Here is a 26,649-nt window from a genome sequence, read left to right on the forward strand (position 1 = left end):
CAAGGGTTCAGAATTACCACTCCACAGTACTAACAGGCTTACCTGTGGATTTTACGGTTAAATTACTACTTCGCGTTGCAATCTCCCATATGGTCTAGCGGTTAGGATTCCTGGTTTTCACCCAGGCGGCCCGGGTTCGACTCCCGGTATGGGAACGGAATTTTTATTAAAACCTTGAACATGTAATGCACAGTAGGCCTAAAGATACAGGTACGGTATATGCCTGCCCGTGGCTTTGACTGTTAAAATATTGTGAACTGACAAAATAGAATACTCTATCCGATGTAGGCTACTCTAGTAATGCAGCAACTTGCGCCCACATTCTCACTCCAGAAATACATGTTCATCCACATTACTCAAACCTCAACTTTGTAAATGTAACATGCTGACCAGACCGGACACGTGGCGTGTAAATGTAGAAATCAAAGTATTGCTCCTGGGCGCCAAGGAGCGTCTGCGTTGCCAAGGGCTAAAATAGAAGTCATTCCTATTTCTGACGCAGATCGCGCTGCAAGTCCCGCCTCCTCATTGGTTTATAGAAGCAGGTACCCATGTGTCATCTCCTCATTGGTTATACCCACGTGGGTGATTGAAAGACGAACTCTGTTTCCGTGATAATACTATGAAAGTTTAGATGCTAATCACCATATAAGTTTGTAATATTTGTGTTGTGGAGAAATGACCAGGCAGGAGACGGGAGTACAGTTAGTTTTCGTTTAGTCAAAACCCCTCGTGCTCTACAGTTCCCGGCAGTTCCCAGTGCGCATGTGCATTTCCTATTAGATGTAGATAGATCCCAGATACTACAAAGTTCAAAGATGAAAAAGCCTGGAAGGAGGAGAGATGACTAGATTCTGTTGACTGTTTTGTTTGGCTTAATTGTCGGAGTAGGGGACCTTGTGCATTTCAGGTAAAATAACTCAATGTTTATATCCCAGGACAAATTAACTAGCAACAGCAAGCTAGCTAAATAGGACAAATTAGCTAGCATGTGCAAGCTAGCTAGCTATATTGCCATACATGTTTAATGCCTTTTGACCTGACCCCAAATTAATGTAATTGGTTGAGAGTTTGTTTTGATATTTTAATCTGCGTGTCGTGATCACGTTTGGTGTGGGGGGACAAAATACATTTATGCACAATGGCGCATGCTCACGGTTTGGGTTCCGTGTAAGGCTGTTTAGACTAACTCCACCTTTTTGAGGTTAGGCATTAATGATGAATGGTTAAGGTAAGGGTTAAAGTTTGGGATAGGCTTGAAACAGAAAGCGTTACATGTTGTTTGATATAGAAACGGAATACAGTCAGACAAATTTAGCAAAAATGTAAGAACTTGTGAAAATAACCAGTAGCCTACTAACTCGAGACAAATTAATCAGGTTCAAATAATAGTTATCATTTGAAAATCTTTAATTTTAGTTAAAACAACTACATTCGTTCAATTAAATACAGTAAAAATAAAATTTACAAAAATGTTTGAGAAAGAGATGGTGATATGTGCCATGAAGACTAACCTGCTTTTTAAATACTGAAAAAAAGATTAACGGTAAGTGATCTTTAAAAAGTAATCCTTCATCCCAAAAAACATCTACCCTGTGCTCTTCATCAACAACATTATAATTAACCATAAAAGTGCAATATCACAAATAAAATGAACAAAAACAATTACTTTTCAATTCACACCTGTACAATCAGTGCAACAATTACAAATATTTCATAGATATGCCAGTGAATCTTGATAGTTTAAAAAGTGTCCAAAACACAACTTGAAGTCATTTCCCTGTCTTGGTGAGACATTTTGTAAACAGATTCAGACATTAGCTGTAATTTGGTTAATATGCTTCACATTTAAAAAAAAAAATCATGAAGAATATTGCATCAATACGATCAGCATCCCAACAATGCACACTGAAAGTTAACTTTAGTCTCTACACTAATCATAAGATAATAAATAAAAGATAATTTTAAATATACATTGCCATGTAAAAATTAGACCAAATACACCCAGACAATAGGGAGTGATTTAGACTTTTTTTAGCAGCATATTTGGTGCTCTCCATTAAGAGAAAATACACCTTTTATTAATCAGAATTCCAAAGTAAAAAACCAAATTGTGGCTTAATTAGCATAAAGTGGCAGCTCTTTCTTTAGTATGTTAATGTAACCATAACGTGGTTAAAACTTGTTAGTGCATAAACATATCAACAGGGGGATTCCCCTTGGCACAGACCAAATTGGACAGGTGGAGAATGCATGTTTGACTGAGTGCTGACCACACCTCACATACCCAATCATGAGGGCGGTTGTTATTCCCTATTATTCCCTATAGTTTGGTTGACCTGCCTTCTCAATTCCCCAATAACACTTTGTGGCAGTGAGTGACCCCAACCAGCAGGGTCTCTCTACATTGCCAGCTCTTCTCCGAAATCTCATCTCTCCATTCATGTCCCCATTCATCCCTCTCTCAGTAGCAGCCATCTCTCCAGCTCCCGTCTCGTAGGGCACTCAGGGTGGACAAGCTCTTAGGAGGCGTCAATAAACTGGGGAAAAGATCAGATTGAGATAAAATAGGAAATTACGATCCCAGACAACAATAACCTAGTTTTGAGCTTGTTGGCGCCACCTTAGTGTCCTACAGTACCCTACCTGCGTGTGGGTTGGGCGATCTTGCTTCGAGGGGTGGAGCTGGTCCCAATAAAGGAGGCCGGGCGGGGCAGGCTGCTCCGGGGGGGTGTAGGAGTGCCCCCAACCCCCACAGCTGGTTTACTGGGGAGGGGGATCCCACTCAGGGACTGCAGACTGGTGGAGGTCGGCATGGTAACTGGCCCTTTCACAGTGGGGCTGACGTAGGCTGTGGCTTTGAGGGGTTGCCGTGACAATGACTGGAAGTTCCCCACACTCTGGACTCTGTTCTGCAACTGACCGGGTGAAGGGACTAGTGGGGAGAAGGTTGACAATAGATCATATACAGATTAATGGATTATTAATGGATTGATATAATATTCATGCTTTCCTCAGATGTACTGTATAATGTATGGACTACCTACTTAGAATGATCATTTTCAATTTGATGAATTCTGGAAAGTCATTCAAGCCCTGCAGTTTAATAGTATGTGTATGGTCAGAGCAAAAAAAAAAAGAAGAAGACGGTATCTCACTGGAGGACTGTAGCCTGCTGGCCAGCCCATTGGACGAGTCGAAGCTCAGACTGTTCCGAAGGGTGGAAGGAGAGACGATGTGATTGGCTGGGCTCAGTGGACTAGGCACACTGGGAGCCCTGAACAGGTTGGGCATGCTCCTCCGCAGCTTATCTAAATAGAATGTGCGCGCGCACACACACACACACACACACACACACACACACACACACACACACACACACACAAATTCCTGTATTAATTCAAGGCCACAGATCTAGAAGACTTTATCATCTCAGATTCTACATAGAGCCCTCTTCAAGAGGAATAAGTGCAACTCACTTGTCTCTCTTGAAGAACACCAGTGTTGAAGCCCCAAAGAGAAACATCTCCTGTAATCTCACCACCCTCTATTCAGTGTCCCTCTCCGGTTCAGCTCCCAGAACAGAAACAGAATAGCCTCCAAGAGCTTACGGATCAGTCAGTGTCTCAAGAGGCTTACAGTGAGCACATCCCTGGTCGTCTGCCAGTACAGTCAACAGGCTAGGGAAGTACCTACGGTAGTAACTAACGAGTGGGTGACCTTAAAATGACCTCTTCCTCCATTAACATAAACAATGACAAGTTGAAAACAAACCTAGAAATAGATTAGTATAACTATTTCATAAAAGGGCCATCGTGTCGTGTGTCAGTTATGTTGTAGCCTAATATTATACTTTGTTGTTATGCAAATGTGCCATCAAGACAACACAAAAAGGCTTGTTTGAAAAATGGACTCATATCCATCTGCATTCCATATGTGATCCCCAAAATAGATAGCGAACATAAACACACGTAAAAACAAACTCAAATTATTCGAGGAGAGTCTTGCAAAGCAAGAATTCTTATTAGTGTGAGATCTCATACATTTAAGCAGAGGGCCAGGGTTGAGTCCAATAGACAACGAACAGGAGAACACTGTCCAATAAAAACATTTGTCATAACATTATTTTTACTTTTTTAATCTCTCATTTTCTCTAATGACCGCAACCCAAGTACCAGGCCTGCTCACCTGATCCAGGCCTGAAGCCCTGTTGTTCGGGTGTGTAGGTGCTGAGTGTGGGGCTGGCCAGGGGTGGGGGCTGATAGGAGAATCCTCCGGAGGGGTACTGAGGAGTGGAGGGGCTGGTTGTGCTCCTCCTCCAGTCCCGTATGCTGGAGAAGGTGTGGGAGTGGGAGAGGCCGCGCTGCAGGGTGGGTCCCACACGGGTCAGACGGGGCTGGGGAGGAGGTAGCTGCCCGTACTCTTCCTCATCCTCTTCCTCCTCCAGGTCGGCCTCACCGTTGTGCTGAAGGGAGAGGAAGGAGAAGCTGGCGCTGCGGCGGTTGATGGAGGTGGTGGCGTAGTCCTGACGAAGACCTGAAGGAGGGGGAAATATGGACAAGCGCAAACACACAAACACGCACACAATCAGTCGTCACCTTCTGCGCCTGAGGTTAAGGTTAATAAAGCCTGGATGAAGTCTGAGGTCTTGTATCACAGGTTACAGTGTTAGAAGGGAGAGAAGGACAGAGGGGAACAATAAAGGGCAAGAATATGGCTAGGAATCCAAGACCACTTGAACTGACCAGGAACAACTCTGGGCCCTACCTTTAACCTTGGGGCCTAGAGTTATTCCCTTTCAGGTCACCTGCTCAATAGTTAATAATAATAGTTCTGATTTATAAAGCATTCTCCACACTTTTACATAGAAAGGGGGGAAAACTCACCTCTTACTATGTAAAACAATATAGTCAACTATGTGACAACACCAAAACAGTTTTTAATAAAGGGTGAGAGACTCACTGTCCTCCTGCAGACGAGCCATGACCTGGACATCAACAAGGTCCTGCAGCTTGTATCCCTGTGTGATGGAGTCATCCTCCAGCTCGGAGGCACTGAGCTCACTGTCCATGGAAGACTGGGGGCTGAGGAGGAACCGCCGGAGGCTGCGGCCTTCGGCGCACAGCAACAAGAGTTCAAAGGTCAGATTAGACAAGTTACATTGCAGACATTTTACATTAACAATGAACACAAAGAATACTGACCAGATGAAAAGCAAGATTAGTTTAGATAGAGGCACACTGGCAGCAAAAAAACATCACTCTCCCTTTAAGAAACATTGCAGAGTCACTGTTAGTAGGGAGGCCACGTCATGGAATTGTGCCTTTGGTGATAGAAGCACCACAAATCACAGATAAAGCTAGAAAAGGCCATATTGTGTTTATGGCCACTAAGCCCTCATGGCCATTTTCCATTATGGCCGCCGACCAGGCCCCACAGGCTCGACCTAGCTGTGTGACATGTGGCGCTTCCATCACCAAAGGGACTATTCCACTCAAGTGAGGAATAGTGAGGAACTTCACATGGCAAACACCTGAAGCAGCAGAAACTGAACACACACTGAAACACTCCTTCTCTTGCAGTGACAAATGATGAATGATGACCTTCGGGGCCTCTCAATAGTCTATAGTGGGTTCCTCTCCTCTTGTGTCCACCTCTGTTCAGCTCTGACAAGACAGCCAGTAGGTGAAATGTAAGGTGTTTCACCTGTCCATATGTCTAACATCATCAGGAACGAAGGAGAGGAGACAAGGAGAGGAAGCTCTTTCAAACAGACTATTGAGACGCAAACCTTGACGTGACAGAGAGACTGAGACAACGTGAGCCAGCGGGGGAGCGAGCGAGGCTTACTGCAATTGGCTGAGTGATTGGCTGGGAGGAATGTGGGAATTCTCTCAGCCGTCCCTACAGGAGTCAGGGACAGGTGGAGGAGAGGATGGAGGGGTGAGGAGAATGAAGCTGATGGAGGGAGAAAGAAAGGGAGGGGACAGAGACAGGATAAGGGGGAGAGAGAGAGAATCATGGAGAGTTGTTTCAATGGAGAAAAAAAGATAAATATTCCAATGAAGAGACTGTGGTATTTTTTTCAATTGTGAAATTCCATGTTTAAGAAGTAATCATGGATGGAGTAAACCTCATGTCTAAGAACCAGGGGTTTTCCTCACCTGGTGAACTGATCAGGAGTGTTGAGTTTCTGCTCAACAAGGCCCAGGATTTTTCTGCTCAATATGGACCTGATTCTGCTCAATAGGGACAAGAGTTTCTCCTGATCAGGTTGCAAGGTTGAAAAACCTCTAGTTCAACTAATGTCATATGGTAATATTATGGTAACATTATGGCAACATGTACCCATGTCACATAGTAATCTGTGTGTGTATTTACCAGGTCTGTCAGCAGGCGGAGGGGTGGGGCAGGACCTGGAGAACGAGGCACTGAGGGGGGACACTCCAGCTACACGTCTCAGGGGGAGGGCAGGGGAAGAGTGGCTGGAGAAGACCCCCCGCCACCTATGGACTACGGAGGTAGGAGGAGGGAGGGAGGGGAAAAGGCAATGTCATACTCTATCAGACCCCAAAACACACACAGCTGTCAGTGCTTTCCCGGCCCCTCACAAGGAACAGAGGTCAGCAGTGTGAAGCGGTTGTTTACCTCACACCCAGCGCGTCACATTGCTGTGACAGTCACAGAACCACTATTCAGTAGCATCCAGGGAACACATCTGCTGTCCAATGCCCAGGAGACAAAGCTGCATTCACAACCTCACACACACACTGCTCAACACACCCATTCAGCACGGGCCAGAACCAGGGACGGAGCAGCGACCACACACTCCATCTGATATATATTCAGAGGAGACCTACATTAATGAACATTTGCTAAGCAAATATCCCAGCAATCTATCTAGAGGAGATGTGGTGGATCAAAAGAACAAAGAGAGAGAAGAATAAATAATAAATGTTGCAGAGCTGAGAAAGCAAATCATCTCTCTCTCTGTGTGGTGGTTCGACTGTAAGCTGTTCAACACAGCGCTGCATACATCCCTGCACCAGATAGAGTGGGGTTATGTTATACCTGTCACTGAGAATATAAACCACTTAGCAGCGTCGAGGCGAGGTGCCTTTCATGTAAACACGGTAACCATGGTTACCCCTCTGGTTGCCGAGGGAGGCCCTGTGAACGTAGCAACAGGCAGATAGTAGGTCAAGTGTGAAAGCAGTGGAAGGCTTTTCCTGCAGTTGCAGCTACTGTGGAATTAAAATACAGGCTTCTAGTATAGATCCTTAGAGCAATATGTTGTAGTAAAATACAGGTAACTGCCAAAATAAAGGAAACACTAGTATGAGGGATAAAAGTATATTTTATAAGTATTACACTTTATGTTGTTCCATTTATTTTGGCGGTTACCTGTAGTTCACTGATGAAATGGTGGCAGGTAGCCTAGTGTTTAGAGCGTTGGATTAGTAATCAAAAGGTTGCTAGATCGAATCCCAGAGCTGACAAGGTAAAAATCTGTTGTTCTGCCCCTGAACAAGGCAGTTAACCCACTGTTCCTCGGCCGTCATTGGAAATAAGAATGTGTTCCTAACTGACTTGTCTGGTTAAATAAATAAAATGGCAGCTTCACTGATGCAACGATAAGCTGTTGCATGACAAGTGTATAATATGAACGCCAAGTTAAATTGGATTTAATGTGCAAAAACAAGACACTTTTCAATTATACAATAGTAAAAAGAAATGCAATTAAGCTGACGTGTGTGTTTACTCTAAGTTGTTGAAAGTGACGCACACAGACAGTTGCGGCCAGTGCTTCACCTCTCATTAAAAGCTTAGAGGACTAGAGCAGTATTAATACAGTACCTTCAGCACAGACCGTGGGAGACGTCACATCTATTCACTGTTTCACACCACAGCTTCCTCTCAGACATGAACCCAAGGTCCACTCTCTCAGTGGTCATTAGACACCATAAAATGTCTCAGGAGTAGAGGCATTAACCCTGACGTTACCGCTAAATTCCCAGAGTCGGCCACTCACACCTTCACGTCAGGGCCTCTCATTGGACCCGGTCACCTCTCTACTGCAACCCTTCATCAGGTAGATGCTGTGAATTAGAATGTGATCTCCATCACCTTCACGTCAGGGCCTCTCTGGACCCGGTCACCTCTCTACTGCAACCCTTCATCAGGTAGATGCTGTGAATTAGAATGTGATCTCCATCACCTTCACGTCAGGGCCTCTCATTGGACCCGGTCACCTCTCTACTGCAACCCTTCATCAGGTAGATGCTGTGAATTAGAATGTGATCTCCATCACCTTCACTTCAGGGCCTCTCATTGGACCCGGTCACCTCTCTACTGCAACCCTTCATCAGGTAGATGCTGTGAATTAGAATGTGATCTCCATCACCTTCACTTCAGGGCCTCTCATTGGACCCGGTCACCTCTCTACTGCAACCCTTCTTCAGGTAGATGCTGTGAATTAGAATGTGATCTCTATCACCTAGCCAGGTGAAATGAACACGCCGGTCGTGTGCGTAGTTTAATGATACCAGCACTGTGGGTAGTTTAATGTAGCCAGTACTGTGTGTAGTTTGATGTAGCCAGTACTGTGTGTAGTTTGATGTAGCCAGTGTTGTGTGTGTACTGACTGTCTGTCAAGGTGCTGTACTTTTATCTCAGAGTCGAAAATAGTCTGGAGTTGGCTGGTTACATAATCCTGAGACTTGAGGACCTGTTTCACACTGAGCTCAAGGCATCACAGTGCCCCCCCCCCTCACCTCCATGTACCCACACACACAGTAAAGTAGAATCATAACCATCTGTTGACAGAAAGTCTTTGAAAACAAAACATTTCGTCAGGTTGATAGAAACTATGGTCTATTACATAGCCATCCATCTATCCACCCCTTTCTGTCCCTAGTTTCCACCCCTCCTCATACCTTGGTCCAACCTGAGGCACAGTGAGCGGGCCGACTCCACCTCTGTTCTGGGGCTGTCCAGGACCTGTCTGCTCCACTGGAGGGGGGTTACAGGGCTCTCCCCCCACAGCCGGGCCTTGGCTGACACATACAGCCTGCAGGGAAGACAGGATGAGAGCCAGAAGAGGAGGAATTAAGAGGAGTTTACTGCCCTATAGTCCCAAAATCAACCCTTATGGGCCTACAGGGAAGACTGGTTTCAGATCAGGGATAAGTTTTCCAGTTTTACTATGATCCCAAAAATGTACATCAAGCCACAACCTCACTAAGGACCTGCGAATATAATCATATTGATTGTAGCCAACAAATGCAAAACAGTGGCGCATAGTGTGGAGCAGCCAATTTTGACTGCAGTCCAAAATTGGTTTTGGGCACTATAATGGATTTGACCTAATACAGAATGAGTCAGAAGTATTATGTCTGCTTTAATCAGCGGGTATTCTTATGCATTAGTTTTACCACTAAAATAATAGCATTTCTGTGTCCAGTCGTCCACCCCCAAGTCGACATGTCTCAGACTGATGCGGTCTAGCCTCCATTTCAACAGGCACATTTTCACAGAGCACAGTGGCCGTCTGCTCAATCATAACCGTTGACTATGATAACTGCAACAAATCGATGTTGTTTGTTAAAGAAAAATCGAATGACATTGGAACAAGTGTCAGCTCCATCTTTCTGTCCAATTTGTTCCCGAAGGTGTGGCTTTGTTTGTCGTATCATTCCTACTGGGATTCGAGTCTCATTTGCATGTACATCATTATATTCCATAGGCCTACGCCTACCAGAGTAAGTCACATATCCTATAAAATAAACAGAACACTGCATCACCGTCGTATATGACAGATAAAATTGCCATATGCAAATAAGGACTGCAAGTTTCAAAGACATCTGTCAGATTAAATTTGCCACCTCTCAACTACATTATACAAACCATTGGATATTGTGAAATAGTTACCAGGTAGCTTCAGAGTCCTCATGAGAGAATACAGCATCTAGGTCCAGAATGTCCACCTCATCCAGAACCGTACGTTCCATATAATCAGCCTCGGTGTCGAGAGCAGTATCAACATGATGCGAATGGAAATATTCGAACGGTTCGTCCGACGGGAAAAATGACTCCAAGGAAGACTGGCACAGTAGCGTCGGTAACGGGCTTGGTATGCAGTAGCCCCCGGCCATGTAGGCCGGGGAGGGAGGTAGAATGTGGGGGCTGCCAGTGCAGCCGTTCGCCCGCGTCCTCAATTGCTCATTTTGCCGCTCCAATTTCCGAACCAGCTCTTGGAGCTTTTTCACCTCCAGTTCGGCGTTCGCGGCATTGCTGTTGCCGTTGACATCCGTCATTATCTGGGAGTTCATCACTGCTGCATCCATTGGATGGAAAAGTACAAATACCCGATATATTTTTTATTAAATGGTGGACGGGGTAAGCTACACTCAGTCTCAGCTCACCCGTTGCCCACACTGTGATTTGGGTATGGGTTGTATCTCGCTTGCTCTAGTGCCCATCAGGACTAGAGCATTCAGATGCCGCCCAATGAGGGATGGTGGCGTGCTACAGACTGTCTCCACCCCCAGCGTGCTGAGTCCAACGCGGGAACTGTTGCCTAATTAGTGATTTCAGGACAGGTGCGTGCAAGCGTTCTCTCCTCAAACGTGTGACGTTGCTCTTGATAAGTATCCGTAAAGAAAGTGCAACATTTTTGTTTCAAATATGTTTATTAAAACAGAGAATGAGAGATTAGGTCCAAAGTGAAAATATATATATTTTTATAGCCTACCTTTTGATAACACAAGATATTGGCTAAACCATTTATATTTTATCTACAAGCATATACAGTTGACTTCATTGATATACACAAATATCTATTGAATTGAATAATAATTTCACCAGCCCCTGTACATATTCTACAACCGCATGCTCAGAGCGCCCATGCATCTTGAACACTCCCCTGGTTAAACCAGGGCATTTTATGCGCATTTATCGCCCTCCTGTGGTGTAAATTGAGACGGCAAATGATGGTACTGTGGTGACTTTGTCCAATTTAACGCAGGAGTGAAAATTCTGAAGGTACGAAATATAAATACAGAATCTGCACCGCAGGTTTCAGCACCATGGACAGCGACTAAGGCAGAATCCCCAACGTGGACTTTCAGCACCCCATGACAGTGGACAGCGCCTGGTTAAAGTGCAGCTTTAACGTTACCGGCCATTTATTTTTTTATATGGAATAAAAACAGCATATTATAGCAAGGTATGTGAAAAACAACATTTTATTTTCAATATACAGACAAAGACAATGGACAGGTGTGTTGCCAGAGATGGCCCTCTGGTGGCAGAAAAAAAACATTACAGCCTATATGGAGTTTGGTATCCTGCCCTCACATGGACAGAACCCCTTTGAATTTGTAAATGTATTTGAGTCATGTACTTGGTGGCTATTTCCAGATCTAAAACACCTTTAGGGGACATATAAAAGGTTACAATAGGGGTTGGATGAACAATTTGTCCACTTACTAATAACAGTTCTGATTAGTTCTGATCTCAGAGGAAGATAATGATAAATATGCTGCATATATTATTATTATTATTATATTATCTCAGAGGAAGATAATGATGAATATGTTGCTGTGATTTCCCTGTGTCCAGTTCTATTCTGTCCTCCACCTCAGCGTTTCTTCCAGGTGAACTTCCTCCTCGCTCCCTCCTGGCCCGGCTTCTTCCTCTCCTTAATTCTAGGGTCAGGGGTCAGCAGCCCAGCTGAGAGGGAGGCAGAGATGCAGGTCAAAGGTCAAACCAAAAATAGTACAATACATCAACGACAAAGCAACAGAGGAACAGCGACCAGTGTTGTTCATTTGTTGTAAATTAAAACGGTCCTTCCCTCAACACATATCAAAGCTGCAGGCTAAAGTTAAATCTACACTTGGTTTCCTCTATCGTACTCGCTCCTCTTTCACCCCAGCTGCCAGACTAACCCTGATTCAGATGACCATCCTATCCAAGCTAGATTACGGAGATGTAATTTATAGATGGGCAGGTAAGGGTGCTCTCGAGCGGATAGATGTTCTTTACCATTCGGCCATCAGATTTGCCACCAACGCTCCTTATAGGACACATCACTGCACTCTGTAAACTGGTCATCTCTGTATACCCGTCGCAAGACACACAACACTGGTTGATGCTTATTTATAAAACCCTCTTAAGCCTCACTCCCCCCTATCTGAGATATCTACTGCAGCCCTCCACATACAACACCCGTTCTGATAAGTCACATTCTGTTAAAGGTCCCGAAAGCACACGCATCCCTGGGTCGCTCCTCTTTTCAGTTCGCTGCAGCTAGCGACTGGAACGAGCTGCAACAAACACTCAAACTGGACAGTTTTATCTCAATCTCTTCATTTAAAGACTCAATCATGGACACTCTTACTGACAATTGTGGCTGTTTTGAGTGATGTATTGTTGTCTCTACCTTCTTGAACTTTGTGCTGTTGTCTGTATCCAATAATGTTTGTACCATGTTTTGTGATGCATGTTGTATTGCTGCCATGCTGTGTTGTCATGTGTTGCTGCCATGCTGTGTTGTCATGTGTTGCTGCCACTTTCTCCACGCATCGCGCCGACAGAAACAAACATCTCTCTGGTAAGAAGAGTGGCGGGGGCGTATGCCTCATGACTAACGGGACATGGTGTGATGAAGGAAACATACAGGAACTCAAATCCTTCTGTTCACCTGATTTAGAATTCCTCACAATCAAATGTAGACCGCATTATCTTCCAAGAGAATTCTTATTATAATCACAGCCGTATATATCCCCCCAAGCAGACACATCGATGGCTCTGAACGAACTTTATTTAACTCTTTGCAAACTGGAAACCATTTATCCGGAGGCTGCATTCATTGTAGCTGGGGATTTTAACAAAGCTAATCTGAAAACAAGACTCCCTAAATTTTATCAGCATATCGATTGCGCAACCAGGGGTGGTAAAACCTTGGATCATTGTTACTCTAACTTCCGCGACGCATATAAGGCCCTGCCCCGCCCCCCTTTCGGGAAAGCTGACCACGACTCCATTTTGCTGATCCCTGCCTACAGGCAGAAGCTAAAACAAGAGGCTCCCACGCTGAGGTCTGTCCAACGCTGGTCAGACCAAGCTGACTCTACACTCCAAGACTGCTTCCATCACGTGGACTAGGATGTCGTGGACTGGGATGTCGTTCCCATAGCAACGATAAAAACATTCCCAAACCAGAAACCGTGGATTGATGGCAGCATTCGCGTGAAACTGAAGGCCGGAACCACTGCTTTTAATAAGGGCAAGGTGTCTGGTAACATGTCCGAATATAAACAATGCAGCTATTCCCTCCGCAAGGCTATTAAACAAGCTAAGCGTCAGTACAGAGACAAAGTGGAATCTCAATTCAATGGCTCAGACACAAGAGACATGTTGCAGGGTCTACAGTCAATCACGGACTACCAGAAGAAACCCAGCCCAGTCACGGACCAGGATGTCTTGCTCCCAGGCAGACTAAATAACGTTTTTGCCCGCTTTGAGGACAATACAGTGCCACTGACACGGCCTGCAACGAAAACATGCGGTCTCTCCTTCACTGCAGCCGAGGTGAGTAAGACATTTAAACGTGTTAACCCTCGCAAGGCTGCAGGCCCAGACGGCATCCCCAGCCACGCCCTCAGAGCATGCGCAGACCAGCTGGCCGGTGTGTTTACGGACATATTCAATCAATCCCTATACCAGTCTGCTGTTCCCACATGCTTCAAGAGGGCCACCATTGTTCCTGTTCCCAAGAAAGCTAAGGTAATTGAGCTAAACGACTACCGCCCTGTAGCACTCACTTCCGTCATCATGAAGTGCTTTGAGAGACTAGTCAAGGACCATATCACCTCCACCCTACCTGACACCCTAGACCCACTCCAATTTGCTTACCGCCCAAATAGGTCCACAGACGATGCAATCTCAACCACACTGCACACTGCCCTAACCCACCTGGACAAGAGGAATACCTATGTGAGAATGCTGTTCATCGACTACAGCTCGGCATTCAACACCATAGTACCCTCCAAGCTCGTCATCAAGCTCGAGACTCTGGGTCTCGACACCGCCCTGTGCAACTGGGTACTGGACTTCCTGACAGGCCGCCCCCAGGTGGTGAGGGTAGGCAACAACATCTCCTCCCCGCTGATCCTCAACACGGGGGCCCCACAAGGGTGCCTTCTGAGCCCTCTCCTGTACTCCCTGTTCATCCACGACTGCGTGGCCACGCACGCCTCCAACTCAATCATCAAGTTTGCGGACGACACAACAGTGGTAGGCTTGATTACCAACAACGACGAGACGGTCTACAGGGAGGAGGTGAGGGCCCTCGGAGTGTGGTGTCAGGAAAATAACCTCACACTCAACGTCAACAAAACTAAGGAGATGATTGTGGACTTCAGGAAACAGCAGAGGGAACACCCCCCTATCCACATCGATGGAACAGTAGTGGAGAGGGTAGCAAGTTTTAAGTTCCTCGGCATACACATCACAGACAAACTGAATTGGTCCACTCACACTGACAGCGTCGTGAAGAAGGCGCAGCAGCGCCTCTTCAACCTCAGGAGGCTGAAGAAATTCGGCTTGTCACCAAAAGCACTCACAAACTTCTACAGATGCACAATCGAGAGCATCCTGGCGGGCTGTATCACCGCCTGGTACGGCAACTGCTCCGCCCTCAACCGTAAGGCTCTCCAGAGGGTAGTGAGGTCTGCACAACGCATCACCGGGGGCAAACTACCTGCCCTCCAGGACACCTACACCACCCGATGTTACAGGAAGGCCATAAAGATCATCAAGGACATCAACCACCCGAACCACTGCCTGTTCACCCCGCTATCATCCAGAAGGCGAGGTCAGTACAGGTGCATCAAAGCTGGGACCGAGAGACTGAAAAACAGCTTCTATCTCAAGGCCATCAGACTGTTAAACAGCCACCACTAACATTGAGTGGCTGCTGCCAACACACTGTCATTGACACTGACCCAACTCCAGCCACTTTAATAATGGGAATTGATGGGAAATGATGTAAATATATCACTAGCCACTTTAAACAATTCTACCTTATAATGTTACTTACCCTACATTATTCATCTCATATGCATATGTATATACTGTACTCTACATCATCGACTGCATCCTTATGTAATACATGTATCACTAGCCACTTTAACTATGCCACTTTGTTTACATACTCATCTCATATGTATATACTGTACTCTACATCATCGACTGCATCCTTATGTAATAAATGTATCACTAGCCACTTTAACTATGCCACTTTGTTTACTTTGTCTACACACTCATCTCATATGTATATCCTGTACTCGATACCATCTACTGTATGCTGCTCTGTACCATCACTCATTCATATATCCTTATGTACATGTTCTTTATCCCCTTACACTGTGTATAAGACAGTAGTTTTGGAATTGTTAGTTAGATTACTTGTTGGTTATCACTGCATTGTCGGAACTAGAAGCACAAGCATTTCGCTACACTCGCATTAACATCTGCTAACCATGTGTATGTGACAAATAACATTTGATTTGATTTGCTGTGTTGTCATGTGTTGCTGCCATGCTGTGTTGTCATGTGTTGCTGCCATGCTGTGTTGTCATGTGTTGCTGCCATGCTGTGTTGTCATGTGTTGCTGCCATGCTGTGTTGTCATGTGTTGCTGCCATGCTGTGTTGTCATGTGTTGCTGCCATGCTGTGTTGTCATGTGTTGCTGCCATGCTGTGTTGTCGAAAGAGTGACAGTGGAGTTAGGAAGTGTGTGTGTGCGTTGTGAGTGCATACTATATTGAGATTTAAATGTTTTTTTAGAGTGAAGTACATCAAAAAAATCAAGAGAAAACTGCAAGACTCAATAGAAGACAAAACAAGGAACAAACCAAAAAGACAGGCTTTTGAAAAATTAACTATTTTTCATAAAATTGTACAGTTATCTTAGCTAGCTGAATTGCTAGCAGAATTGTTTACTTGTTGCTAAGCAGTTGCTAGGGACTCTCCTGGAAGAAGCTAGCTAGCTTACAAAGAATAACAACAAAAAATATCTAGTTAACAGAAGAAAGGAAGACAAAATAAGGACAAAAGAAGGACAGAAGAAAAAGGAAAAGAAAGAGGACAACATAGTGAAACAGTACTTCTATTGCAACTTGTATTTCGTCGTCCTAACGTAGTCTACACTGCTATCTGCCCAGCAGCTAGCCAGCTTGCATACGTCCACCGTCTACCGAATTGCAGCACTGTAGAAACTATTACACTCAACTGAACGACTTGATTAGTGTAGTGTTAGCTAGCTACATAGTTGTCTTTGCTGTCTTCGTATCCAAGATAATTGTGTAGTTTAGAGCGTGTAGTCTTAGAGTGATTATCTTAATTTACTGAGGTTATCTAGCCAGCTATTTGTCGTCCTTAACGTAGGAGACACTGCTAGCTAGCCAACAGCTAGCCAACGTCTACTGAATAGAACTTCCGCACTCAACAACCCGGTCGCATTCCGCTTCGCTCCACAGGTAGTATCACATATTTCATTTCATTACAGCACAACGGTTTGATTTGTTTGATCGTAGCTAGCTACATAGCTAGCTACATAGCCGTCTGTGTATCAAAGATAATTGTTGTCGTTCTTTTAACGTAACGTAATCAACACCGCTAGCTAGCCAGCTAGCCCCGAATAGCAGCACTGTAGAAACTATTACACTCAACGGAACAACTTGATTAGTGTAGTGTCAACAACGCAGCCACTGCCAGCTAGCCTACAAAGTCAACAACGCAGCCACTGCCAGCTAGCCTACTTCAGCAGTACTGTATCATTTTAATCATTTTAGTCAATAAGATTCTTGCTACGTAAGCTTAACTTTCTGAACATTTGAGACGTGTAGTCCACTTGTCATTCCAATCTCCTTGCATTAGCGTAGCCTCTTCTGTAGCCTGTCAACTATGTGTCTGTCTATCCCTGTTCTCTCCTCTCTGCACAGACCATACAAACGCTCCACACCGCGTGGCCGCTGCCACCCTAATCTGGTGGTCCCAGCGCGCACGACCCACGTGGAGTTCCAGGTCTCCGGTAGCCTCTGGAACTGCCGATCTGCAGCCAACAAGGCAGAGTTCATCTCAGCCTATGCCTCCCTCCAGTCCCTCGACTTCTTGGCACTGACAGAAACATGGATCACCACAGATAACACTGCTACTCCTACTGCTCTCTCTTCGTCCGCCCACGTGTTCTCGCACACCCCGAGAGCTTCTGGTCAGCGGGGTGGTGGCATCGGGATCCTTATCTCTCCCAAGTGGTCATTCTCTCTTTCTCCCCTTACCCATCTGTCTATCGCCTCCTTTGAATTTCATGCTGTCACAGTTACCAGCCCTTTCAAGCTTAACATCCTTATCATTTATCGCCCTCCAGGTCCCCTCGGAGAGTTCATCAATGAGCTTGATGCCTTGATAAGCTCCTTTCCTGAGGACGGCTCACCTCTCACAGTTCTGGGCGACTTTAACCTCCCCACGTCTACCTTTGACTCATTCCTCTCTGCCTCCTTCTTTCCACTCCTCTCCTCTTTTGACCTCACCCTCTCACCTTCCCCCCTACTCACAAGGCAGGCAATACGCTCGACCTCATCTTTACTAGATGCTGTTTTTCCACTAACCTCATTGCAACTCCCCTCCAAGTCTCCGACCACTACCTTGTATCCTTTTCCCTCTCGCTCTCATCCAACACTTCCCACACTGCCCCTACTCGGATGGTATCGCGCCGTCCCAACCTTCGCTCTCTCTCCCCCGCTACTCTCTCCTCTTCCATCCTATCATCTCTTCCCTCTGCTCAAACCTTCTCCAACCTATCTCCTGATTCTGCCTCCTCAACCCTCCTCTCCTCCCTTTCTGCATCCTTTGACTCTCTATGTCCCCTATCTTCCAGGCCGGCTCGGTCCTCCCCTCCCGCTCCGTGGCTTGACGACTCATTGCGAGCTCACAGAACAGGGCTCCGGGCAGCCGAGCGGAAATGGAGGAAAACTCGCCTCCCTGCGGACCTGGCATCCTTTCACTCCCTCCTCTCTACATTTTCCTCCTCTGTCTCTGCTGCTAAAGCCACTTTCTACCACTCTAAATTCCAAGCATCTGCCTCTAACCCTAGGAAGCTCTTTGCCACCTTCTCCTCCCTCCTGAATCCTCCTCCCCCTCCCCCCTCCTCCCTCTCTGCAGATGACTTCGTCAACCATTTTGAAAAGAAGGTCGACGACATCCGATCCTCGTTTGCTAAGTCAAACGACACCGCTGGTTCTGCTCACAGTGCCCTACCCTGTGCTCTGACCTCTTTCTCCCCTCTCTCTCCAGATGAAATCTCGCGTCTTGTGACGGCCGGCCGCCCAACAACCTGCCCGCTTGACCCTATCCCCTCCTCTCTTCTCCAGACCATTTCCGGAGACCTTCTCCCTTACCTCACCTCGCTCATCAACTTATCCCTGACCGCTGGCTACGTCCCTTCCGTCTTCAAGAGAGCGAGAGTTGCACCCCTTCTGAAAAAACCTACACTCGATCCCTCCGATGTCAACAACTACAGACCAGTATCCCTTCTTTCTTTTCTCTCCAAAACTCTTGAACGTGCCGTCCTTGGTCAGCTCTCCCGCTATCTCTCTCAGAATGACCTTCTTGATCCAAATCAGTCAGGTTTCAAGACTAGTCATTCAACTGAGACTGCTCTTCTCTGTATCACGGAGGCGCTCCGCACCGCTAAAGCTAACTCTCTCTCCTCTGCTCTCATCCTTCTAGACCTATCGGCTGCCTTCGATACTGTGAACCATCAGATCCTCCTCTCCACCCTCTCCGAGTTGGGCATCTCCGGCGTGGCCCACGCTTGGATTGCGTCCTACCTGACAGGTCGCTCCTACCAGGTGGCGTGGCGAGAATCTGTCTCCTCACCATGCGCTCTCACCACTGGTGTCCCCCAGGGCTCTGTTCTAGGCCCTCTCCTATTCTCGCTATACACCAAGTCACTTGGCTCTGTCATAACCTCACATGGTCTCTCCTATCATTGCTATGCAGACGACACACAATTAATCTTCTCCTTTCCCCCTTCTGATGACCAGGTGGCGAATCGCATCTCTGCATGTCTGGCAGACATATCAGTGTGGATGACGGATCACCATCTCAAGCTGAACTTCGGCAAGACGGAGCTGCTCTTCCTCCCGGGGAAGGACTGCCCGTTCCATGATCTCGCCATCACGGTTGACAACTCCATTGTGTCCTCCTCCCAGAGCGCTAAGAACCTTGGCGTGATCCTGGACAACACCCTGTCGTTCTCAACTAACATCAAGGCGGTGGCCCGTTCCTGTAGGTTCATGCTCTACAACATCCGCAGAGTACGACCCTGCCTCACACAGGAAGCGGCGCAGGTCCTAATCCAGGCACTTGTCATCTCCCGTCTGGATTACTGCAACTCGCTGTTGGCTGGGCTCCCTGCCTGTGCCATTAAACCCCTTCAACTCATCCAGAACGCCGCAGCCCGTCTAGTGTTCAACCTTCCCAAGTTCTCTCACGTCACCCCGCTCCTCCGCTCTCTCCACTGGCTTCCAGTTGAAGCTCGCATCCGCTACAAGACCATGGTGCTTGCCTACGGAGCTGTGAGGGGAACGGCACCTCAGTACCTCCAGGCTCTGATCAGGCCCTACACCCAAATAAGGGCACTGCGTTCATCCACCTCTGGTCTGCTCGCCTCCCTACCACTGAGGAAGTACAGTTCCCGCTCAGCCCAGTCAAAACTGTTCGCTGCTCTGGCTCCCCAATGGTGGAACAAACTCCCTCACGACGCCAGGACAGCGGAGTCAATCACCACCTTCCGGAGACACCTGAAACCCCACCTCTTTAAGGAATACCTAGGATAGGATAAAGTAATCCTTCTCACCCCCCTTAAAATATGTAGATGCACTATTGTAAAGTGGCTGTTCCACTGGATGTCATAAGGTGAATGCACCAATTTGTAAGTCGCTCTGGATAAGAGCGTCTGCTAAATGACTTAAATGTAAATGTAAATGTAAATGTTGTCATGTGTTGCTGCCATGCTGTGTTGATGTTTTAGGTCTCTCTTTATGTAGTGTTGTGGTGTCGCTCTTGTCGTGACCTGTGTTTTGTCTTAGATTTGGACATGTTTAATCCAAGCCCCTGTCCCCACAGGAGCCTATTGCCTTTTGGTAGGCCGTCATTGTAAATAAGAATTCGTTCTTAACTGACTTGCCTAGTTAAATAAAGGTTCAATAAAAAATACAAAAAATACAAAAAAGATAAAAAGCTTTCTGAAGGATGTGTGTGTTTGTAGTACCACTACCAACCTTGTCTCATGGTCTCCACCTGTTCCTCAGACAGGAAGCTCAGCATGGCGCGGGAGATGGCAAGGCGTAGCGCCCCCGCCTGGCTGGAATGGCCCCCGCCACTCACACTACACTGCATGTCAAACCTCCCCAGCACCCCCATAAAGTGGAGGGGGAACATCAACTGCTCTCTGTCAGGGGGAGAGGAGAGGGATGGAGAGAAGGGAGGAGAGGAGAGGGATGGAGAGAAGGGAGGAGAGGGATGGATAGAAGGGAGGAGAGGAGAGGGATGGAGAGAAGGGAGGAGAGGAGAGGGATGGAGAGAAGGGAGGAGAGGGATGGATAGAAGGGAGGAGAGGAGAGGGATGGAGAGAAGAGGGATGAAGAGAAGGGAGGAGAGGGATGGATAGAAGGGAGGAGAGGAGAGGGATGGAGAGAATGGAGGAGAGGAGAGGGATGGAGAGAATGGAGGAGAGGGATGGAGAGGAGGGAGGAGAAGGATGAAGAGAATGGAGGAGAGGGATGGAGAGGAGGGAGGAGAGGGATGGAGAGGGAGGAGAGGAGGGAGGAGAGGGATGGAGAGGAGGGAGGAGAGGGATGGAGAGGAGGGAGGAGAGGGATGGAGAGAAGGGAGGAGAGGGATAGAGAGGAGGGAGGAGTGAGATGGAGAAGAGGGAGGAGAGGGATGGAGAGGGAGGAGAGGAGGGGGAGAGGGATGGAGAGGGAGGAGAGGAGGGGGAGAGGGATGGAGAGGGAGGAGAGGAGGGGGAGAGGGATGGAGAGGGAGGAGAGGAGGGGGAGAGGGATGGAGAGGGAGGAGAGGAGAGGGATGGAGAGGGAGGAGAGGAGAGGGATGGGGAGGAGGGAGGAGAGGGATGGAGAGGAGGGAGGAGAGGGATGGAGAGGGATAGAGAGAAGGGAGAAGAGGGATAGAGAGGTGGGAGGAGAGGGATGGGGAGAAGGGAGGAGAGGGATGGGTAGAAGGGAGGAGAGGGAAGAGGTGGAGAGGTGGGAGGAGAGGGATGGGGAGAAGGGAGGAGAGGGATGGTAGAAGGGAGGAGAGGGAAGAGGTGGAGAGGTGGGAGGAGAGGGATAGAGAGAAGGGAGGAGAGGGATGGAGAGGAGGGAGGAGAGGGATGGAGAGGAGGGAGGAGAGGGATGGAGAGGAGGGAGGAGAGGGATAGAGATGGAGAGAAGGGAGGAGAGGGATAGAGAGAAGGGAGGAGGGGATGGGTAGAAGGGAGGAGAGGGATGGGTAGAAGGGAGGAGAGGGAAGAGGTGGAGAGGTGGGAGGAGAGGGAGGGAGGAGAGGGATGGAGAGGAGGGAGGAGAGGGATGGAGATGGAGAGAAGGGAGGAGAGGGATGGAGAGGAGGGAGGAGAGGGATGGAGAGGGAGGAGAGGAAGGAGGAGAGGAGAGGGATGGAGAGGGATAGAGATAGAGAGAAGGGAGGAGAGGGATGGGTAGAGAGGTGGGAGGAGAGTGATAGAGAGAAGGGAGGAGAGGGAGGGAGGAGAGGGATGGAGAGGAGGGAGGAGACGGATGGAGATGGAGAGAAGGGAGGAGAGGGATGGAGAGGGATGGGGAGAAGGGAGGAGAGGGATGGGGAGGAGGGAGGAGAGGGATGGAGAGGAGGGAGGAGAGGGATGGAGAGGGAGGAGAGGAAGGAGGAGAGGGATGGAGAGGAGGGAGGAGAGGGATGGAGAGGAGGGAGGAGAGGGATGGAGATGGAGAGAAGGGAGGAGAGGGATAGAGATGGAGAGAAGGGAGGAGATGGATGGGGAGGAGGGAGGAGAGGGATGGAGAGGAGGGAGGAGAGGGATGGAGGAGAGGAAGGAGGAGAGGAGGGAAGAGAGGGATGGAGAGGAGGGAGGAGAGGGATGGAGAGGAGGGAGGAGAGGGATGGAGAGGAGGGAGGAGAGGGATGGAGAGGGATGGAGAGGAGGGAGGAGAGGGATGGAGAGGGATGGAGAGGGAGGAGAGGAGTGAAGAGAGGGATGGAGAGGAGGGAAGAGAGGGATGGAGAGGAGGGAGGAGAGGGATGGGGAGAAGGGAGGAGAGGGATGGGGAGAAGGGAGGAGAGGGATGGAGAGGAGGGAGGAGAGGGATGGAGAGGAGGGAGGAGAGGGATGGAGGAGGAGAGGAAGGAGGAGAGGAGAGGGATGGAGAGGAGGGAAGAGAGGGATGGAGAGGAGGGAGGAGAGGGATGGAGAGGAGGGAGGAGAGGGATGGAGATGGAGAGAAGGGAGGAGAGGGATGGGGAGGAGGGAGGAGAGGGATGGAGAGAAAAGGGATAGAGAAGGGAGGGATGAGATGAGAGAAGGGAGGGATGAGATGGAGGAGAGAAGAGGGATGGAGAGGAGAGAAGGGAGATGGAGATGAGAGAAGGGCAGGAGAGGGAGGAGAAAAGAAGGGTGAGGGGAGGGATAAAAAGATTGAGGGAGGGAGAAAGAGGAGTTGGTTACAAAGAAAGAAAGAAAGGGATAACAGGATAAAGAGAGAAAAAGGGTAAGTAAGTCAGTCAATGGAGTGGGCACTGGACACTGAGATACCCTACAGCAGTCACTCTTCTGTGTCAGTCAGTCAGTCAGTCACTCTTCTGAGTCAGTCAGTCAGTCAGTCAGTCAGTCAGTCAGTCAGTCAGTCAGTCAGTCAGTCTTCAGTCAGTCAGTCAGTCAGTCAGTCAGTCTTCTGAGTCAGTCAGTCAGTCAGCCAGTCACTCTTCTGTCAGTCAGTCAGTCAGTCAGTCAGTCAGTCAGTCAGTCAGTCAGTCTTCTGAGTCAGTCAGTCAGTCAGTCAGTCAGTCAGTCAGTCAGTCAGTCAGTCAGTCAGTCAGTCAGTCAGTCAGTCAGTCACTCTTCTGAGTCAGTCAGTCAGTCAGTCAGTCCTGAGTCAGTCAGTCAGTCAGCCACTCCTGAGTCAGTCAGTCAGTCACTCTTCTGAGTCAGTCAGTCAGTCACTCTTCTGAGTCAGTCAGTCAGTCAGTCAGTCACTCTTCTGAGTCAGTCAGTCAGTCACTCTTCTGAGTCAGTCAGTCAGTCAGTCAGTCAGTCAGTCAGACACACACACACACACACACACACACACACACACACACACACACACACACACACACACACACACACACACACACACACACACACACACACACACACACACACACACACACACACAAAGTTGTGTAATTAACACTGCTATTTCCCAGATAAATAAAAGAGGCTATAAACGCAGTGAGGTGCAACATAAAGATACTTTTCAACAGCGTTTTGAGAGTGCACGTGGCACGGCGTGCATGTTTTGAGAGTGCACGTGACACGGCGTGCATGTTTTGAGAGTGCACGTGGCACGGCGTGCATGTTTTGAGAGTGCACGTGGCACGGCGTGCATGTTTTGAGAGTGCACGTGGGACGGCGTGCATGTTTTGAGAGTGCACGTGGGACGGCGTGCATGTTTTGAGAGTGCACGTGGGACGGCGTGCATGTTTTGATAGTGCACGTGGGACGGCGTGCATGTTTTGAGAGTGCACGTGGCACGGCGTGCATGTTTTGAGAGTGCACGTGGCACGGCGTGCATGTTTTGAGAGTGCACGTGGGACGGCGTGCATGTTTTGAGAGTGCACGTGGGACGGCGTGCATGTTTTGAGAGTGTACGTGGCACGGCGTGCATGTTTTGAGAGTGCACGTGGGACGGCATGCATGTTTTGAGAGTGCACGTGGGACGGCGTGCATGTTTTGAGAGTGCACGTGGCACGGCGTGCATGTTTTGAGAGTGCACGTGGCACAGCATGCATGTTTTGAGAGTGCACGTGGGACGGCATGCATGTTTTGAGAGTGCACGTGGGACGGCATGCATGTTTTGAGAGTGCACGTGGGACGGTGTGCATGTTTTGAGAGTGCACGTGGGACGGCATGCATGTTTTGAGAGTGCACGTGGGACGGCATGCATGTTTTGAGAGTGCACGTGGGACGGCGTGCATGTTTTGAGAGTGCACGTGGCACGGCATGCATGTTTTGAGAGTGCACGTGGGACGGCGTGCATGTTTTGAGAGTGCACGTGGCACGGCGTGCACGCTAAGGAAGGACGGGAGAGGAGTGTGGAAAGAAGCAGGGACTTGTGATTTCTTCAGTGGGGGAGGAAGCACTAACGAGCCATGTCAATCCTCTAAAGCTTCCTCTCTGATTTGTCTCCTACTTCATCAGTACTGGTCTGAAAGCACATGCTATTTGAAAACATTACGGTGGATGTCTACTGGGAAGGGATACAGACCGGTCTTGCAGGACAGGGAAGTAGTGGACATAGTTTGTCCCGTTGATGCTGATGGATCCTGAACCGCTGTCTCTCAGTAGGACAGTACCCGTAGCGGTCTTCCTTCTGCCTGGAGAGACACACACAACTTATTATCCTCGATCTCCCTCTTCTACCATGAAGCCCTGGTCAACCAATGACTGTAGGTCATTCTTCGAAAGGGAAAGATTAGACCCGGGTTTCTGTCAACTGCTTTAAGACAAATGTAAATAAATGCTACTCGTAACATATTGATCCATTGATTGATAAAAGCCCCGTCGTATTAATTGATTGCGGTTTACCATCTCCGGTGCTGTAAGCCACTCCATGCTGGTCGTATTGTAGGGGCTGGACCTGCTGCTTGGAGGACTGGATCTCCAGCTGTCTGCGGTAGCGCTGGACAAAGTCCTCCTCCACAGAGCAGTAGGGCAGAGACAGCAACCTCTCCATCAGCTGGATGAACCGTGCATACTGACGAGAGACACACGCAACATGGAAGAACAGGAGTAGCCCCTAGACGCTGATCTTGGGTCAGTTGATCATTTCCCCGACTAATGGCAAAGGTTAGGATTGGGGGAGGGGAAGCTGACCCTGGATCAGTAGGGGAAACGTCACCCCGGAGCGTAAGAACATAAGCACACACGCCTACTTTCTATTGGCGTTGAGGGCTCTGTTCAGTGTCTAAACAGCAACCTCCTGTGGTGACTAGGTGAACTGCATCCTAGTAATACAGTATCTAGCATGTCAACAACCAGGTTTCCAGTCAACCTTCTATGTGTTAAGAACATGTCAGATACAAATACTGGAAGGCATGATGGAAACCGCAGTTGTCGGTAAGCTTTCCAAATGTTGATATTATAACCATCATATGGAAGTAAACTTGGAGTCATGTGATGACATCATCCAGTTGATCAGGCTACAGATGAAATAAATGATGAACTTTAGAAGGTGGTGAAAGTGCAAGGTGATGAGCTTGATGCTCCTTTCCAATGAATATTGAGGGTCTTAATCTGGTGACATGATGATTGATGCTTGGGTGTCTTTTGACAAATTAAACAAATCTCGCTCTTTAGTCCATAATAATCTCATCATGTAGGCTGTACCCGCAATGTATCTGCCACCTGTTGGCTAGAGCACACGTGCCAACACCAGGGTGCACAGTCGCTGTATAATGCAACATATGTGACAAAACTGTCAGTAGAGTTGAAAATGCAAAAAATGAATTGAACTTGAATTTGTGTTATTGGGTACATGGGAATTTAACAGCAAACTTTGTTTTTATGTGGACTACATAATCACACACTTTCATCTGCAACAATTCAAGTTGATGGAATTGATTATTCTCTGGTGGGAAAATGCACATATTTCATTTATGCAGATTTTTTAAATATTCACATGAAAATCTGGCCAACTGGATGGAAACCTAGCTAGTGATATCTACGGTCTTTTTCCTAAATAATATCACAGCAGAAGTGTGAAGGAGAAGGACCAGGGAGAAGGACCAGGGAGAGGGACCAGGGAGAAGGACCAGGGAGAAGGACCAGGGAGAGGGGGACCAGGGAGCGGGACCAGGGAGAGGGACCAGGGAGAAGGACCAGGGAGAGGGACCAGGGAGAGGGACCAGATATCTGTGACGGTATTAAAAGAGTTCCTTCTTACATCGTGTTCTGAGATGGTCTCCACCAACAACTCCTCCAGCTCTTCTTTCAGCAACCACCGACTACCCACCAGAGAACTGAACACAGACAGTTAGATACACACACACACACACACACACACACACACACACACACACACACACACACACACACACACACACACACACACACACACACACACACACACACACACACACACACACACACACACACACACACACATCAACTGGTAGCAGTGAAATATGGTGAACATATTTCACTGCTCTTTGAAAACAACTATCCTCACATCTGCTTGGCATCCTGGGTGAAGAGGTCCTTTCCTCTCAGACTGTCCTGGTGCTTCTCTACTGCCAGGGCTTTAGTGAAGGTGTCCTG

The 26,649-nt window shown here is 47.8% G+C and overlaps 2 protein-coding genes across 5 annotated transcripts in view; both read right to left on the reverse strand.

Moving 5' to 3' along the window:
• Window positions 1-1,388: 1,388 nt before the first annotated feature.
• On the reverse strand, window positions 1,389-10,550 carry LOC124010614 (SLAIN motif-containing protein 1-like). Of its 4 annotated transcripts, none has more exons than XM_046323281.1 (9): window positions 9,931-10,550; window positions 8,937-9,070; window positions 6,382-6,513; window positions 5,851-5,958; window positions 4,963-5,112; window positions 4,189-4,536; window positions 3,159-3,311; window positions 2,647-2,935; window positions 1,389-2,540 (listed from the first exon to the last, which is right to left on the reverse strand). In XM_046323281.1, exons 1-9 carry the CDS (start codon window positions 10,344-10,346, stop codon window positions 2,465-2,467), a joined length of 1,806 nt encoding a protein of 601 aa, XP_046179237.1. In that variant the 5' UTR covers window positions 10,347-10,550; the 3' UTR covers window positions 1,389-2,464. The 4 variants fall into 4 exon arrangements, with proteins under 4 accessions (XP_046179237.1, XP_046179239.1, XP_046179238.1 ...); XM_046323283.1 differs by lacking the exons at window positions 8,937-9,070; window positions 9,931-10,550 and adding exons at window positions 6,165-6,239; window positions 8,160-8,925 and having other exon boundaries at window positions 6,382-8,068; XM_046323282.1 differs by lacking the exons at window positions 5,851-5,958; window positions 6,382-6,513 and having other exon boundaries at window positions 9,931-10,549.
• Window positions 10,551-11,576: 1,026 nt separating this feature from the next.
• LOC124010616 (28S ribosomal protein S9, mitochondrial-like) overlaps window positions 11,577-26,649 on the reverse strand; it is a 36,843-nt gene continuing 21,770 nt past the window's right edge. Inside the window, exons 6-11 of the mRNA XM_046323286.1 lie at window positions 26,561-26,646; window positions 26,276-26,351; window positions 24,919-25,087; window positions 24,599-24,707; window positions 20,354-20,523; window positions 11,577-11,733 (exon numbers count right to left, since the gene is read on the reverse strand). Of these exons, the coding sequence (XP_046179242.1) occupies window positions 11,642-11,733; window positions 20,354-20,523; window positions 24,599-24,707; window positions 24,919-25,087; window positions 26,276-26,351; window positions 26,561-26,646 (702 nt within the window). The 3' untranslated portion in view covers window positions 11,577-11,641. The remainder of the gene's footprint in view (window positions 11,734-20,353; window positions 20,524-24,598; window positions 24,708-24,918; window positions 25,088-26,275; window positions 26,352-26,560; window positions 26,647-26,649) is intronic.

Source organism: Oncorhynchus gorbuscha, linkage group LG23 (assembly GCF_021184085.1).
Source record: "Oncorhynchus gorbuscha isolate QuinsamMale2020 ecotype Even-year linkage group LG23, OgorEven_v1.0, whole genome shotgun sequence".
NCBI classification, from domain to species: Eukaryota; Metazoa; Chordata; class Actinopteri; order Salmoniformes; family Salmonidae; genus Oncorhynchus; species Oncorhynchus gorbuscha.